Source organism: Tachysurus vachellii, chromosome 15, assembly GCF_030014155.1.
Source record: "Tachysurus vachellii isolate PV-2020 chromosome 15, HZAU_Pvac_v1, whole genome shotgun sequence".
NCBI classification, from domain to species: Eukaryota; Metazoa; Chordata; class Actinopteri; order Siluriformes; family Bagridae; genus Tachysurus; species Tachysurus vachellii.
The window spans coordinates 17,778,407-17,791,432 of NC_083474.1; the positions used below are offsets into that span (position 1 = coordinate 17,778,407).

The 13,026-nt window shown below is 36.5% G+C and overlaps 3 protein-coding genes across 3 annotated transcripts; all 3 read left to right on the forward strand.

The window, feature by feature from the left end:
- Positions 1–784: 784 nt before the first annotated feature.
- LOC132858033 (olfactory receptor 2AT4-like) lies at positions 785–1,768 on the forward strand. The gene has a single exon (XM_060888201.1). The coding sequence runs from the start codon at positions 785–787 to the stop codon at positions 1,766–1,768; it is 984 nt and encodes a 327-aa protein (XP_060744184.1).
- Positions 1,769–4,919: 3,151 nt separating this feature from the next.
- On the forward strand, positions 4,920–5,846 carry LOC132858043 (olfactory receptor 2AT4-like). Its single transcript, XM_060888215.1, has one exon. The coding sequence runs from the start codon at positions 4,920–4,922 to the stop codon at positions 5,844–5,846; it is 927 nt and encodes a 308-aa protein (XP_060744198.1).
- A 2,035-nt stretch (positions 5,847–7,881) lies between these two features.
- Positions 7,882–8,808, forward strand: LOC132857987 (olfactory receptor 2AT4-like). Its single transcript, XM_060888141.1, has one exon. The coding sequence runs from the start codon at positions 7,882–7,884 to the stop codon at positions 8,806–8,808; it is 927 nt and encodes a 308-aa protein (XP_060744124.1).
- Positions 8,809–13,026: the final 4,218 nt, after the last annotated feature.

Sequence of the window (13,026 nt, forward strand, 5' to 3'; positions counted from 1 at the left end):
TAGCAGGGCAGCGTAACCCCCTCAGAAGAAAATGCTATCTGTATTATACTAATAAACTGAAAAATAAATATATGAATCTTAAAAAAACACTGCATAATTCTGTAGTTCTCAAATGGAAAAAGAAGTCCTACTAGTGTCTAGTGTCTATTGTGAAGTCCTATTAGTGTCTAGTGTCTATCTATTGTCTAGTGTCACTTGTGCAAATGTAGAAATCTACGTAGTGGAAGTCATAGCTCTTAATAAGATTGTCGTTTATACACAGTTTAATGAAAAATCATGAATAAATGTCCCTCCATCACAATAAGTGACACCATGAGGCATCATATCTCATGGCCATTCCAGACATGTTCCTACAGCTCACATGGATTCTTACTGTGTATGCAATACTATGCAGTACTAGATCACAGATCACATGATAAGGTCAGCACAGGATAGCCTGTATATAAAGTTATGCTACTACATGAGCTGGCAGAACAAAGACTGGATAAGCTCATGTCTTTGCCCGCAGAATGCACACTAAAATTGTGAACTAGCTTGAAGAGGTAAAAATTACATTGATTATATATATATATATATATATATATATATATATATATATATATATATATATATATATATATATATATATATAAACTAATTAATTACTTTCTAGTTGAAGAACTAATTACATATGGTGCATTTTATGCACAAGATCTATCCACGTTTGAGCTTAGTAAAAATGTTTCTGTGTACTAGGCAACATCAACCCTGACCGTCCATCTGACACCTGACTAGCAAAAGCATCATGCCTGAAGACAACATTACCTATGTGAAAAATTTTGTCATTTTTTGTTTTCCAGGACTTCCCCCTAATTACTATGGTCTTACCTCAGTGGCTATGTTTTGTGCTTATGTATGCACCTTAATAGGAAATGGAATATTTATTACATTATTTTTTAAAGAAAAAAGCCTTCAAAAACCTATGTATTATATCATGTTAAATCTTGCTGCAGCAGATGTACTGTTTAGCACAACAACTTTACCCAAGATTATTGCTAGATACTGGTTTGATGATGGCTCCATTTCATATGCAGGCTGTTTTATTCAGATGCAATTTGTGCACTATTTTAGTTCAGTTAATGCATTGGTCCTTGCAGTCATGGCCTTTGATAGATATGTGGCAGTCTGTAATCCTCTCAGATACGTTTCTATTGTCAAAGAATCAACTATTTTAGGATTATGTGTTGCATGTTGGCTGTTAGCTGAACCCACAGTCTTAACTATGGTAATTAGGGCAACTTCTCTTCCTTATTGTGCTTCCAACACAATCATCCAATGTTACTGTGACCATGTGTCTGTCACTAAGCTTGCATGCACTGACAGAACACCTTATGCATTTTCAGCTTTAATTTCAGCTATGATTATTTTGATCACACCACTAGCATTTATTTTGTTCTCTTATGGTTCCATTATTGTCACAGTGTTTCAAACTTCATCCACACAAGGACGGTTAAAAACTCTCTCCACATGCAGTTCTCAGCTTATAATTATCACCCTCTTTTTTTTACCAAGGTGTTTGAATTATTTATCCTCAAGTTTAGGTATCCAATTCAGTGCTGACATACAAATACTTGTAATTATGTTGTACAGCCAGCTGCCCCCTATGATCAATCCATTCATTTACTGTTTAAGGACTAAAGAAGCAAAAGTATGCTTAAAGAAGCATTTAAACAGGTCACCATTTGGACATTTTATGAAAAAGGCCCAGGTTTCTTCTCTATCTAACTGATTTATTCAACAGATGTCAGATACAGGATTAAGGTTTTAAACTTTTAGCAAAGGTTTTGAAATGAATTACTATAAATACAAAGAATATTATGAAGAAGTGAGGCTGGGGCTGGATTCCTGTATGATTTAGATTCAGGCATTAGTGACAGACATGTCAGTTAACTATGCTCATACATCAGTCATCCATCAACAGTGCTTGAGAAGGCACTAGTGAAATAGAGGTGTGATAGATTTTGGCCTTCCATCTAATATCACAGACAGCAATAGCTGTGATAAACATATTTATGAGAGTATTTTGTAGTTTGTGTGGTCCATTATCTTGAATTTCGTAATATAGAACATCTAGGTTAATCATGTTTTTTAAGTAATCCACAGCATAGTGTTTGTCTGCTGGGCTCATTAATGCTCTAATTTACATAAAAGAATTTTCTAGTCATGTGACATGTACACATGTGTTATATAAACAAATGGCCCTGGAAAAAAGACACGTTTACTGATGTGCAATAACAGTTAGCAACCCCCTGCAATGCTATGAATAGAACATAATTTCTGAATGTCTTTTGGTAATTTATATAATTTTAATTTAATTTAGAAATTACTGCTAATATAATAAAATCTATATAAAATATAGTCAAAATATTTAAATATTGGTATATTTAATTTTTCTTTATTAAAGATAGATTTTTTTATTATTTAACTACATATATATAATTTATTAGGCAATTCCATTCATATACACTGAGTACATTACATACAGTACATACATTACGGTATGATGGCATTTTTCTGTATATTTTTTTCTTTAAGAACAATAGAGCATGATGCCAGATGGAAACAAGACCTTTGTGAAGGACTTTTTCATTGTTGGATTTCCTGGACTTCATCCTAACTACTATGCCCTTGTGTCTGCAGTTATGTTCATAGTTTATGTCTGCATCTTGATAGGGAATGGATTTTTTCTTCTTTTATTTGCAACAAACAAAAATCTCCATAAACCCATGTATTTTATTTATATGTCTTGTGCTGTCTGAATTATTATTTAGTACATGCACATTACCAAAGATCATTGCTAGATACTGGTTCCAAGATGGGACCATTTCATTTGCAGCTTGTTTTTTCAGATATACTTAGTGCATTATTTTGGTGTGGTCAGTTCATACACAATAGCCATAATGGCCATAGATCGGTACATAGCAGTTTGCTACCCATTCCATTATCACACTGCGTATATCACAAAGGATTGAATTTCAGAGGTTGAATCTATTTCATTTACAGAAAACAGGGCCTCATATTTTCTATGCTTTAAAATACCAAATTCAGTTTTCTAAAAGCTTGAACATAAACCTGGTGTTAGGAATTAATCAAGTATAATTGCATTCTTAATTTGGTGTAGTGTAATAATTATATTACTGAACAGGCATTTAATACAAACTTTGAGACACCTTCCCAATTCTTTTTTTTTTAAGTGTCATTTTGAAGTTTTTAGAACTCTTAATGTACTTGGGGAGGTGCTTCAGATTGAATTGTATCTCTTGACAAATATAGAAAAACCATTAACCAATTGTTAGGAAAGAAAAATATCTCTTGTCAGCCCAATACCTGAGGGAAATGGGGTGAGGATTATTGATGCAAATCATTTGGCACATATCATTTGGATAACACAAAATGCAAATTAATTAATGCAATAATGTTTTCAGGGCTGTTGATTCACATAGCTGATCACCAGATAGCAATGTCAGATTGACACACCCTTAGTGGGTTTCCAGTTTTATCAACTAGATTTTCCTTCCCTGCATACATGGCTGCACACACTGTGAACTGTGCAAAGTTCCTGTTCTCTAGGTTGGTATGATTTAAAATTATTGGGACTCACCACTGAGAAGCAAGATGGGATGGTGGCTTATGTATGCTGCTGGAGGGGATAGATTTTTGTAATGTGAGATGAGAGGACACTGCAGTGTGGTGGGTCAGGTTTCCACCAACACATCACTTGCCACAATGACCAACACAAAATTTCCACAAGCACATCACATACTGTACACTGAGTGGTATTCAACCTCTCTCTGGCAGTAATTTTCATGTGCTTTAAACAGTCTTAATACTAATACTATTCGGTCATAAAAATTCCTGTGCTGAAGAAAGCCCAAATGACCTGTCTCAGAGACAGTGGCCAAGTAGAACAAACCTCAGCTGTGATGACGTGAAAGGATTTTAAAATGCTGGAAAGAGACTGCATCACCTCTTCATTACCTAACACCATTGACCTATTACCATTCCCATTTTGTACCAGTTGCTCAACAGATTATGACATTGTGCACCTAGTACACTTGAGCCTTGAGCCATACTGTACAGTAAGGGGAGTCTACACTCAAAGGGAAAGGCATGTATAATGCCTACATTACAATGTGGCATTCCATCCACATACTGTATCATATAATGGACCCACAAAATCTATTAGTATGACCAGTGGGTCAGCATGGATGCAGGAGGCAGAGCCATTTAGTGCTTTTTTATCCAAGATCATCACAGGAGTATAAATTCTCCTTTTGTTAGATAACCAATCAATGCCATGGTTTATGATATCCCTGGCAATGTACCAATTAACACAGTGCAAATTTCAGCTTCAATAAGGAATCACAACTTGCAATAATTTTTATTAACTGTATAGCTATTTTAATAGTAACTCATCAAGCAGTGAAAACAATGAGTGATAGAAATAAACACAAACGGAATAAAGATGTGTAGGAACAGATGTGATGCATATTTCCTTGACGGTATTACTATTATTACTATTATACAATTATTAACTGATATAGCAGAAAGTACATCTCAGCATCTTTTTTTTCTTGCTAGTCATGTGACATATAGGCCATGTGACATATACAGTGTGTTTGGGTTGACAAATAAATTGCCCTCTAACACAGAAACTTCTCAATATTAAAAGAAACTTTATAACGGTATGGACAGAATGCATAACATAACAATATCTTGTGCCATTAATCTATCTACAATGAAAACCTAATTATATTTAAACAATTTTAACCATTAATTTTTAAAGCAATTTATTCACATACACATTGTACATCATGCTTTATGATGCTGGAATATATAAAAATTAAATCTGATTTTTTTCTCTTTAAGGACATCTGATAATGTCAGGCAAAAACGAGACCTTTGTGAAGGACTTTTTCATTGTTGGATTTCCTGGACTTCATCCTAACTACTATGCTCTTGTGTCTGTAGTTATGTTCTTAGTTTATCTGTGCATCTTGTTAGGGAATGGATTTTTTCTTCTTTTGTTTGCAAAAAACAAAAATCTCCATAAACCTATGTATTTTATTTATATAAGTCTTGTGCTTTCTGATGTATTGTTTAGTACATGCACATTACCAAAGATCATTGCTAGATACTGGTTCCAAGATGGGACAATTTCATTTGCAGCTTGTTTTTTTCAGATCTACTTAGTGCATTATTTTGGTGTGGTCAGTTCATACACTCTAGCTGTAATGGCCATAGATCGATATATTGCAGTCTGCTTCCCTTTTCATTATCATGCTCTTTTGTCAAGCAGGAATATATTAATTCTCAGCATTTTGGTCTGGGTTTTCGCTCATCCTTGCAGTATAATGATGGTTGTTCGAGCTTTCCCCCTCCCTTACTGTGGTGCCAACACCATTGTACACTGCTATTGTGATCATGTATCTATTACTCGACTTGCATGCGCTGACAGGACTCTATATAGCTATCCAGCTTTTGTTTATGCCATGGTAGTATTGCTGGGATCTCTTGCCATTATTGTGTTCTCCTACTCTTGCATTATTTTAGCTGTCCTAAAAATATCAAGTGCACGTGGGCGGCTAAAGACTTTTTCTACATGTAGTTCTCAACTCATTATAATTGCGCTCTTTTTCTTACCAAGGTGTTTTAATTACTTGGCTGCCTATGCAGGTATAATATTTAATGCTGATTTGCAAATAACCATTATTATGTTGTATAGCCTTCTACCTCCAATGATCAATCCTTTAATATATAGTCTAAAAACAGAAGAAGTTAGGAAAATCTTGATAAGGAAATTTTAATAAAGGCCAAAGTAGCCTTAGCTGATTTGTCAGATCTTGAAATATATTATGGTATATATATATATATCTGACTTCAGCAGCTAGTAATCAAACCGTTTTATTGGTACTGTGGAAAAAATGTAAAAAAATATTATTAGGTATATATGGCTACTTTGAAATGGGCAGGTAAATATAGACAGTATCTTTTGAGGATCAACCACAAATGAATGTAATAGGATTAATTTATTTTACACAAACTCGAGTCTGTTGATTACTGAGACCTGACAATATAAGGAATGATAAGTTAAGCTAAGATAAGATAAGCTAAGCTACAATAAGCTAAGCTAAGATAAAAGCCCAAAGAACATTTTTTGCCAGAGACTGCTTCAGATTACAAGAAAAATAAATATAATGAAATATAAATGATATATGTATAAAATATTCTATATATATATATACAGAATGTATAAAAAAGTACAAAAAATGTACAACAAGGTGTTAGGGAACTAAGAGCATACTGCACATACTGTGATATGCACATGATGTGATATTGCACATGGTATGATGGTAACATATTAATATTGTAATTATTGTGAAATTTGGATAGTGCATATAATGGTACAGTGATACAGTCAGTGTTTATGTGGAGCTCACAAAGCAGCTTATGGAACATGAAAGGTTTGCTAGATTAAATACCAAAACTAGAATAAATAACATCATAAAAAGTTAGCCCAAAATATCTGGACATTATAAAAGGTATATGTATTGTGCAAATCCCTGTCCATTATTACATGGGAAACAGGTTTTAATTTGTGCCTATTTCTGAACTGCAGTATATATCTGCAATATGTGAATACTCTGTGCAAAACCTGTCAGCCTTGCTCACAGAACAAATATAAAGTTAATGAGCGTTATATGAATGGGAGTTTCACTGTTCGAATATAAGCCAGCCTAAACATTAACTTTCTTATCTCTGAAATAAAATATTTTTTGGAAACCTCTGTAGGTAAAAGACAGAAGGCTTCCCGGGAAAGCTTCACATTGTGTCCGTTTAAGAAGTTGAGTAAAGTCCTAGCAGAAGCCTGTTGGTTGAGTCAGTATCAAAAAGTCCATAGACATACTATGAAGCTGGCTTGAGTTAATAAGTTGGAATAAAGGTGGTTTACAATCAGGCATCATGAGTCTGACCAAATCCTGAGTTAAAATCCTACTGTAGGTCCTTGTGGCCAGCTTCTTAATGGTAGGCCTCAAAAGTGGTTTAGTCTGATTTGATATATGGTTTCCTTTTCCAAATGATTTTTTATGGCATGGCAAAAAATATATTCTTTTAATTATCATAATCTATGATAATAATCTGCAGATACTTGAAAGACATGCCTATTAAAAGATATTAGATTTTGGTCCACTCAGCAAACATCAAAACTATCCATCACTGTGTTTGACCTTTTCTTTTCAAAATGAAGTATATAGTATATAACAATTTACTCTATCCAGTGCTTCAATAATGCTCTAATTCATAGGTCACAAAATGCCTAGTCATCATTTTATTAATTGGCAGGAGTACAACAACTGTCCATAGGGATGTCTTGAATAACATAGTGAGCTCATTTACACTATTTTTAGACATTAAAATTTAGTTTCTTACACAAATCTCAGGAGCTTCATGAAAATCTCACTGTACAATTTGTTCTTGGTAGTCATGTGACAACTACACTGTGTTAAGATAAATAAAGAGCCCTGGAGCATGGACAAAGTACCTGATGTGCTATGATTCTGTAAAGGTACAGTATAAAAAGAAGGTGTAATGCCATAATGTCTTTTTGCAATTTATATCGCTTGCATTTAATTAAGAATAACATCACATTCTATAAAAAATGAACAGAAATGCGATAATAATAATACAGCAATAATAATAATATTGAAACATTGAATTTTAGAATAATTTTAATTTTAAAGGCAATTTTATTCATATACAAAGTGTACAACATGCTTTATGGTAGTGGAATAGAGTATATCTGCATTAAATCTGAATTTTTCTCCTTAAGGACATCTGATAATGTCAGGCAAAAACGAGACCTTTGTGAAGGACTTTTTCATTGTTGGATTTCCTGGACTTCATCCTAACTACTATGCCTTTGTGTCTGCAGTTATGTTCTTTGTTTATGTGTGCATCTTAATAGGGAATGGATTTTTTCTTCTTTTATTTGCAACAAACAAAAATCTCCAGAAACCCATGTATTTTATTTATATAAGTCTTGTGCTTTCTGATGTATTGTTTAGTACAAGCACATTACCAAAGATCATTGCTAGATACTGGTTCCAAGATGGGACAATTTCATTTGCAGCTTGTTTTTTTCAGATGTACTTAGTGCATTATTTTGGTGTAGTCAATTCATACACATTAGCCGTAATGGCCATAGATCGATATATTGCAGTTTGCTACCCCTTTCGTTACCATACTATAATGTCAAATAGAAATATATTAATTCTGTCTATCGTAGTCTGGGTTTTTGCTCATATTAGTATTATAATGATGGTTGTTCGAGCTTTCCCCCTCCCTTACTGTGGTGCCAACACCATTGTACACTGCTATTGTGATCATGTATCTATTACTCGACTTGCATGCACTGACAGGACTCTATATAGCTTTCCAGCTTTTGTTTATGCCATGGTAGTATTGCTGGGATCTCTTGCCATTATTGTGTTCTCCTACTCTTGCATTATTTTAGCTGTCCTAAAAATATCAAGTGCACGTGGGCGGCTAAAGACTTTTTCTACATGTAGTTCTCAACTCATTATAATTGCGCTCTTTTTCTTACCAAGGTGTTTTAATTACTTGGCTGCCTATGCAGGTATAATATTTAATGCTGATTTGCAAATAGCCATTATTATGTTGTATAGTCTTCTACCTCCAATGATCAATCCTTTAATATATAGTCTAAAAACAGAAGAAGTTAGGAAAATCTTGGTAAGGAAATTTTAATAAAGAACAAGGTAGCCTTAGCTAATTTATCAGATCTTAAAATATATTATGGTATATGTAGATTGTGCTGCTGTGTTTCTGTGTATTGTAATTCTATCTACATGTAATATTTGACTTCAGCAGTAGATAGTAATCAAACATTTTAATGATTTGGGTACTATGGGAAAAAATCTAAATCTATCAACATCAATGGCTACTTTGAAAAAAGGTAAATATTAGAGATGAGCCGGATACTCGGCTGAAACGAGTATCCGGTACGGATAAAGCACTTCTGCCGAGTACGAGTATTATACGAGTAATACGAGTCAATATCGGTGCTCGGATTGAATGAAAATCATCATTGGGTATCTGATTGTGTCAGCGTTCTGTGATAGGCTAGTCACAGCGCTCCTCCCCTACACACATACAGATGTATTGTGTTGCTGTGTCTCGCTCTGCTCACTCACAGTCACACACAGAACAGCTCTCTGTCTCTCCCTCAGTCACTCGGGTTCGCGGGTCTTTTCCGTTAACGTTTAGGGTTTCTTCAGCTTTTTACTTCAGGTTGTAACGTTAATAATACGTACTTACTAACCAGTAGAGTTCTGGTAAACGTGGGTTCGTTCAAACGTGGTGCTTGCTTGGTAGAATGCGACTCGCATTGCGTCTCTGCCTGTCGGAGATTTTTTTTCTTTTTTAAACCTTCAGCTGTCTCGAACCAGTAACCAGACACTGAGTGTCTGACACGTTTTTGCTGTATTTCATAAAAACATAAAGGTAGTAAGCTAGTGTTATAAATATTACAGATTAATTATTACCGGTTAAAGCCCAGCCCATTTCAAGACAAGCCCCGCCTATTTCCGGGTTAGGCCCCACCCACTCCGAGTACGGATACAGATACAGATAATTCATATGGTTAACAGATACAGATAATGCTGTACCCGCTCATCCCTAGTAAATATACACATTATGCTGCTAGCAACAAACTATGAAGGACTGTCTCAAAGTTTGAATTTATTTTGCACAGGATGGACAAGCCCTGCTATTTTCCATGCCTTAACATACCCAATTCTATTCACATAATGCTTCAAAAATATACAAATTTATAAAATCAATTGTACATAAATCCATGTCAATTTGTCTGTATATCATTTCAAAATAAATTATACAATAATATACTATAATTCTAGAATATTGTCAGAACACACAGTTCATCACAGCTTGCCTGCATATGGGGATATATAGTGACCTTTTTCCACCACCAGAACTGGTTTTCTGTTACATTATGAGCTGGGTGTGTACATTGCTTACCTGGTTAAAAAATGGCACCAGGGTACATTATGAAAAAAAGGCAAGCTGGCAGAGGCAATGTGATGCTCTGGGCATTCTGCTGTGAAAACCTGGGGACTGGCATTTATATGGAAGTTACATTGACATGTACCTAAAAAATTGTTGCAGACCAAGTACAGAGCTTTGTAGCAAAAATTCGTGAATCACAGTGCAATTTTTAAGTATGATAATAAAAAAAAACAAAAAACAGGAATACGTTGAAAAACATGACAAGGTTTTGAGTTGGCCTCTAAAGCAACTTGCAGGTCTTAAAGTATCTGCTGCTAATGTTTTGGTTCCAGATAATATAGCATACATCCACATGTGTATAGCATAGGTTAAAGTATCTGCTGCTAATGTTTTGGTTCGTGTCGTTGTTTTTGTCTTCGTGTTCTCTGTTTGGTGTCTCTGTCTGGTGTTTCTGTCTTGTTTGTTTTTAGTTCCCCAAGATGCCCACCTTTTTTCTGGTTTTTGTGTTATGTTTTATGTAATAAATCGTGTTTTTCTGACACAAATATAGGTATCAAATAAATTATTTTGCAAATAACCATCATTATGTTGTATAGCCTTCTACCTTCAATGACTAATCTTTACACTACAGCCTAAAAACAGAAGTTAAGAAAATCTTGATAAGACGTTAAAAACAACAAGTAACCAAACGTGAGACTTTATGATCTAATTAGTAGTATATTATGATGCATGTGATTTGGGTTATTGTGTTCCTGTGGATCCAATCATCATGCTTGACATTATCTACTGCTGATGTAAATATTGTGCAGAAAATTTAAAATCTGTCTACTTTGAAACGAACATTTAAAGAAACACAGTACCTGATTTTCAAATTTGGATTTATGTTGCACAGAGAGGGCAGGGCCTAGTATATTACATGCTAGTACCTTACAGTACATAATTCAAGTAACTTAAATTCTGACCATTTGATGTACTTTATTGTAAATTACCGTAAGTCCTGCAATTAAATAGATGGTTGAGACTCCATGTGCAGCACGTGTATTACAAAACAAAAAGTGCCCTAACAAAAACCTGGCTCAAAAAATAATACTGACAAATAGTCAGAACACAATCAGTGCAAAACTGTAAAAAGGGCTAACCACAGAGAGAAGTCACAAAGGTTATAGGCAAGAAAATCAAATTTTTTTAATCTGATTTTCCCTTGACAGGGAAATCAAATTAAACTATGTCTTATAAAGATTGTTATCTGGACCACCAATTTAGTTTAAAATCAGTGTTTTAAATTCCAAATTAGGAAAAAGTCTGAGAACTTGCACAAATAATTGTGGCAAGTCTCAATATGTGTGTATATCAGCAAACAGAGGAGGGTGCTACGGAGGAGAACCCAAACACAGGCCAATGTCCAAAAAAGAGAATTTATTGGAATGACAAAAGGTGTATATATATATATATATATATATATATATATATATATATATATATATATATGCACAGAAGATGTAGCTGGGAAAAGTCTAGGGGTGAACCTCCTACAGAACACAGTAGCAGAGGGACTAGTCTGACGCCATGGGCGTAACAGTCTCGAAAACGGAAGTTCGATTCACGAAAAGTAATCCACACAGAATAAAGGAAGTAATCCACGCATGGGCAAAAGTAATCCAAACAGAAAAAGGAAGTAATCCACACAGGAAAAGGTAATCCTAACGGCAAAAGGCCGGACCGCAAAAACCGGAAAAACACCCGGCAGCAATGAATGAAAAAAAACCTCACGATGTAAATCCCGGGGGAAAAGTAATCCGAGATGGGGAAATCCACACGGATACAAATAGCAGCGAGGCGCAGATAACACTCGGACCGGAGGATGGCAGGAGTGACTCACAAATCGCGACGTAGTGACGAGAGATCATCTGGCGACGATCCAGCACGAATGGCGTGCTTAAATAGCACTGCCGAGTATAAAAGTCACGCGACAGGGGAATGACATGAATTGTGCGCCGCGAAGGTGAGCTCAGGTGAGCGCACAGGCCTGGACAGGTTTCAGCCTGGAAACGTGAAAAGTGGGGTGGATGCGCAACACACTGGGCAGCTTGAGCCGGACCGCAGCCGGATTGATAACCTTAGATATCGGGAACGGGCCAACAAAACGGGGAGCCAGCTTTGGTGGAAAGCCACACCCACTCCCCGACACAGTAAGGAGGAGCGGGGCGGCATGTGCGGTTGGCCCAGCGAGCATAGCTCTGTGAAGATCTCAGCAAGGCAAGGCGGGCTCTTCTCCAGACTCGACGACAGCGTCTCACGAGGGCCAAGGCCGAGGGAACTGAGGCTTCTAGCTCCTGTGTGGAGAATAATGGGGGTTGATAGCCATAGGCAGCCTGAAAAGGGGACAGACCCATGGCAGCAGAGGGCAGAGAGTTATGGGCATACTCGACCCATACAAGGTTGGAGGCCCAAGATGAATGATCCTTGGCACAGAGGAGGCAGAGACCCATCTCCAGCTCCTGGTTGAGCCGTTCCGTCTGCCCATTGGACTGGGGGTGAAACCCAGAGGAGAGGCTAATGGAGACGCCTAAGAGCTGGCAGAATTCCTTCCAAAAATTGGAGGTAAACTGGGGTCCTCTGTCAGAGACTGTTCCGGGGAATGCCGTGGAGCCGGAAAATGTGTTGGATGAGGAGTAACGCCGTTTCCTTGGCCGAAGGGAGTTTGGTGAGGCGGACAAAATGGATGAGCTTAGAGAAGCGATCGACCACAGAGAGGATAGTGGAGTAGCCATCAGAAAGAGGGAGACCGGTGACGAAATCAAGTGAAATGTGAGACCAAGGTCTGTAAGGGATCGGCAGGGGACGCAGGAGGCCGGCTGGGCGATATCGGGAACTCGTGTTGCGCACATACTGGACAGGCCGTGACAAAGTCCCATGCGTCACGTCTGAGTGAGGGCCACC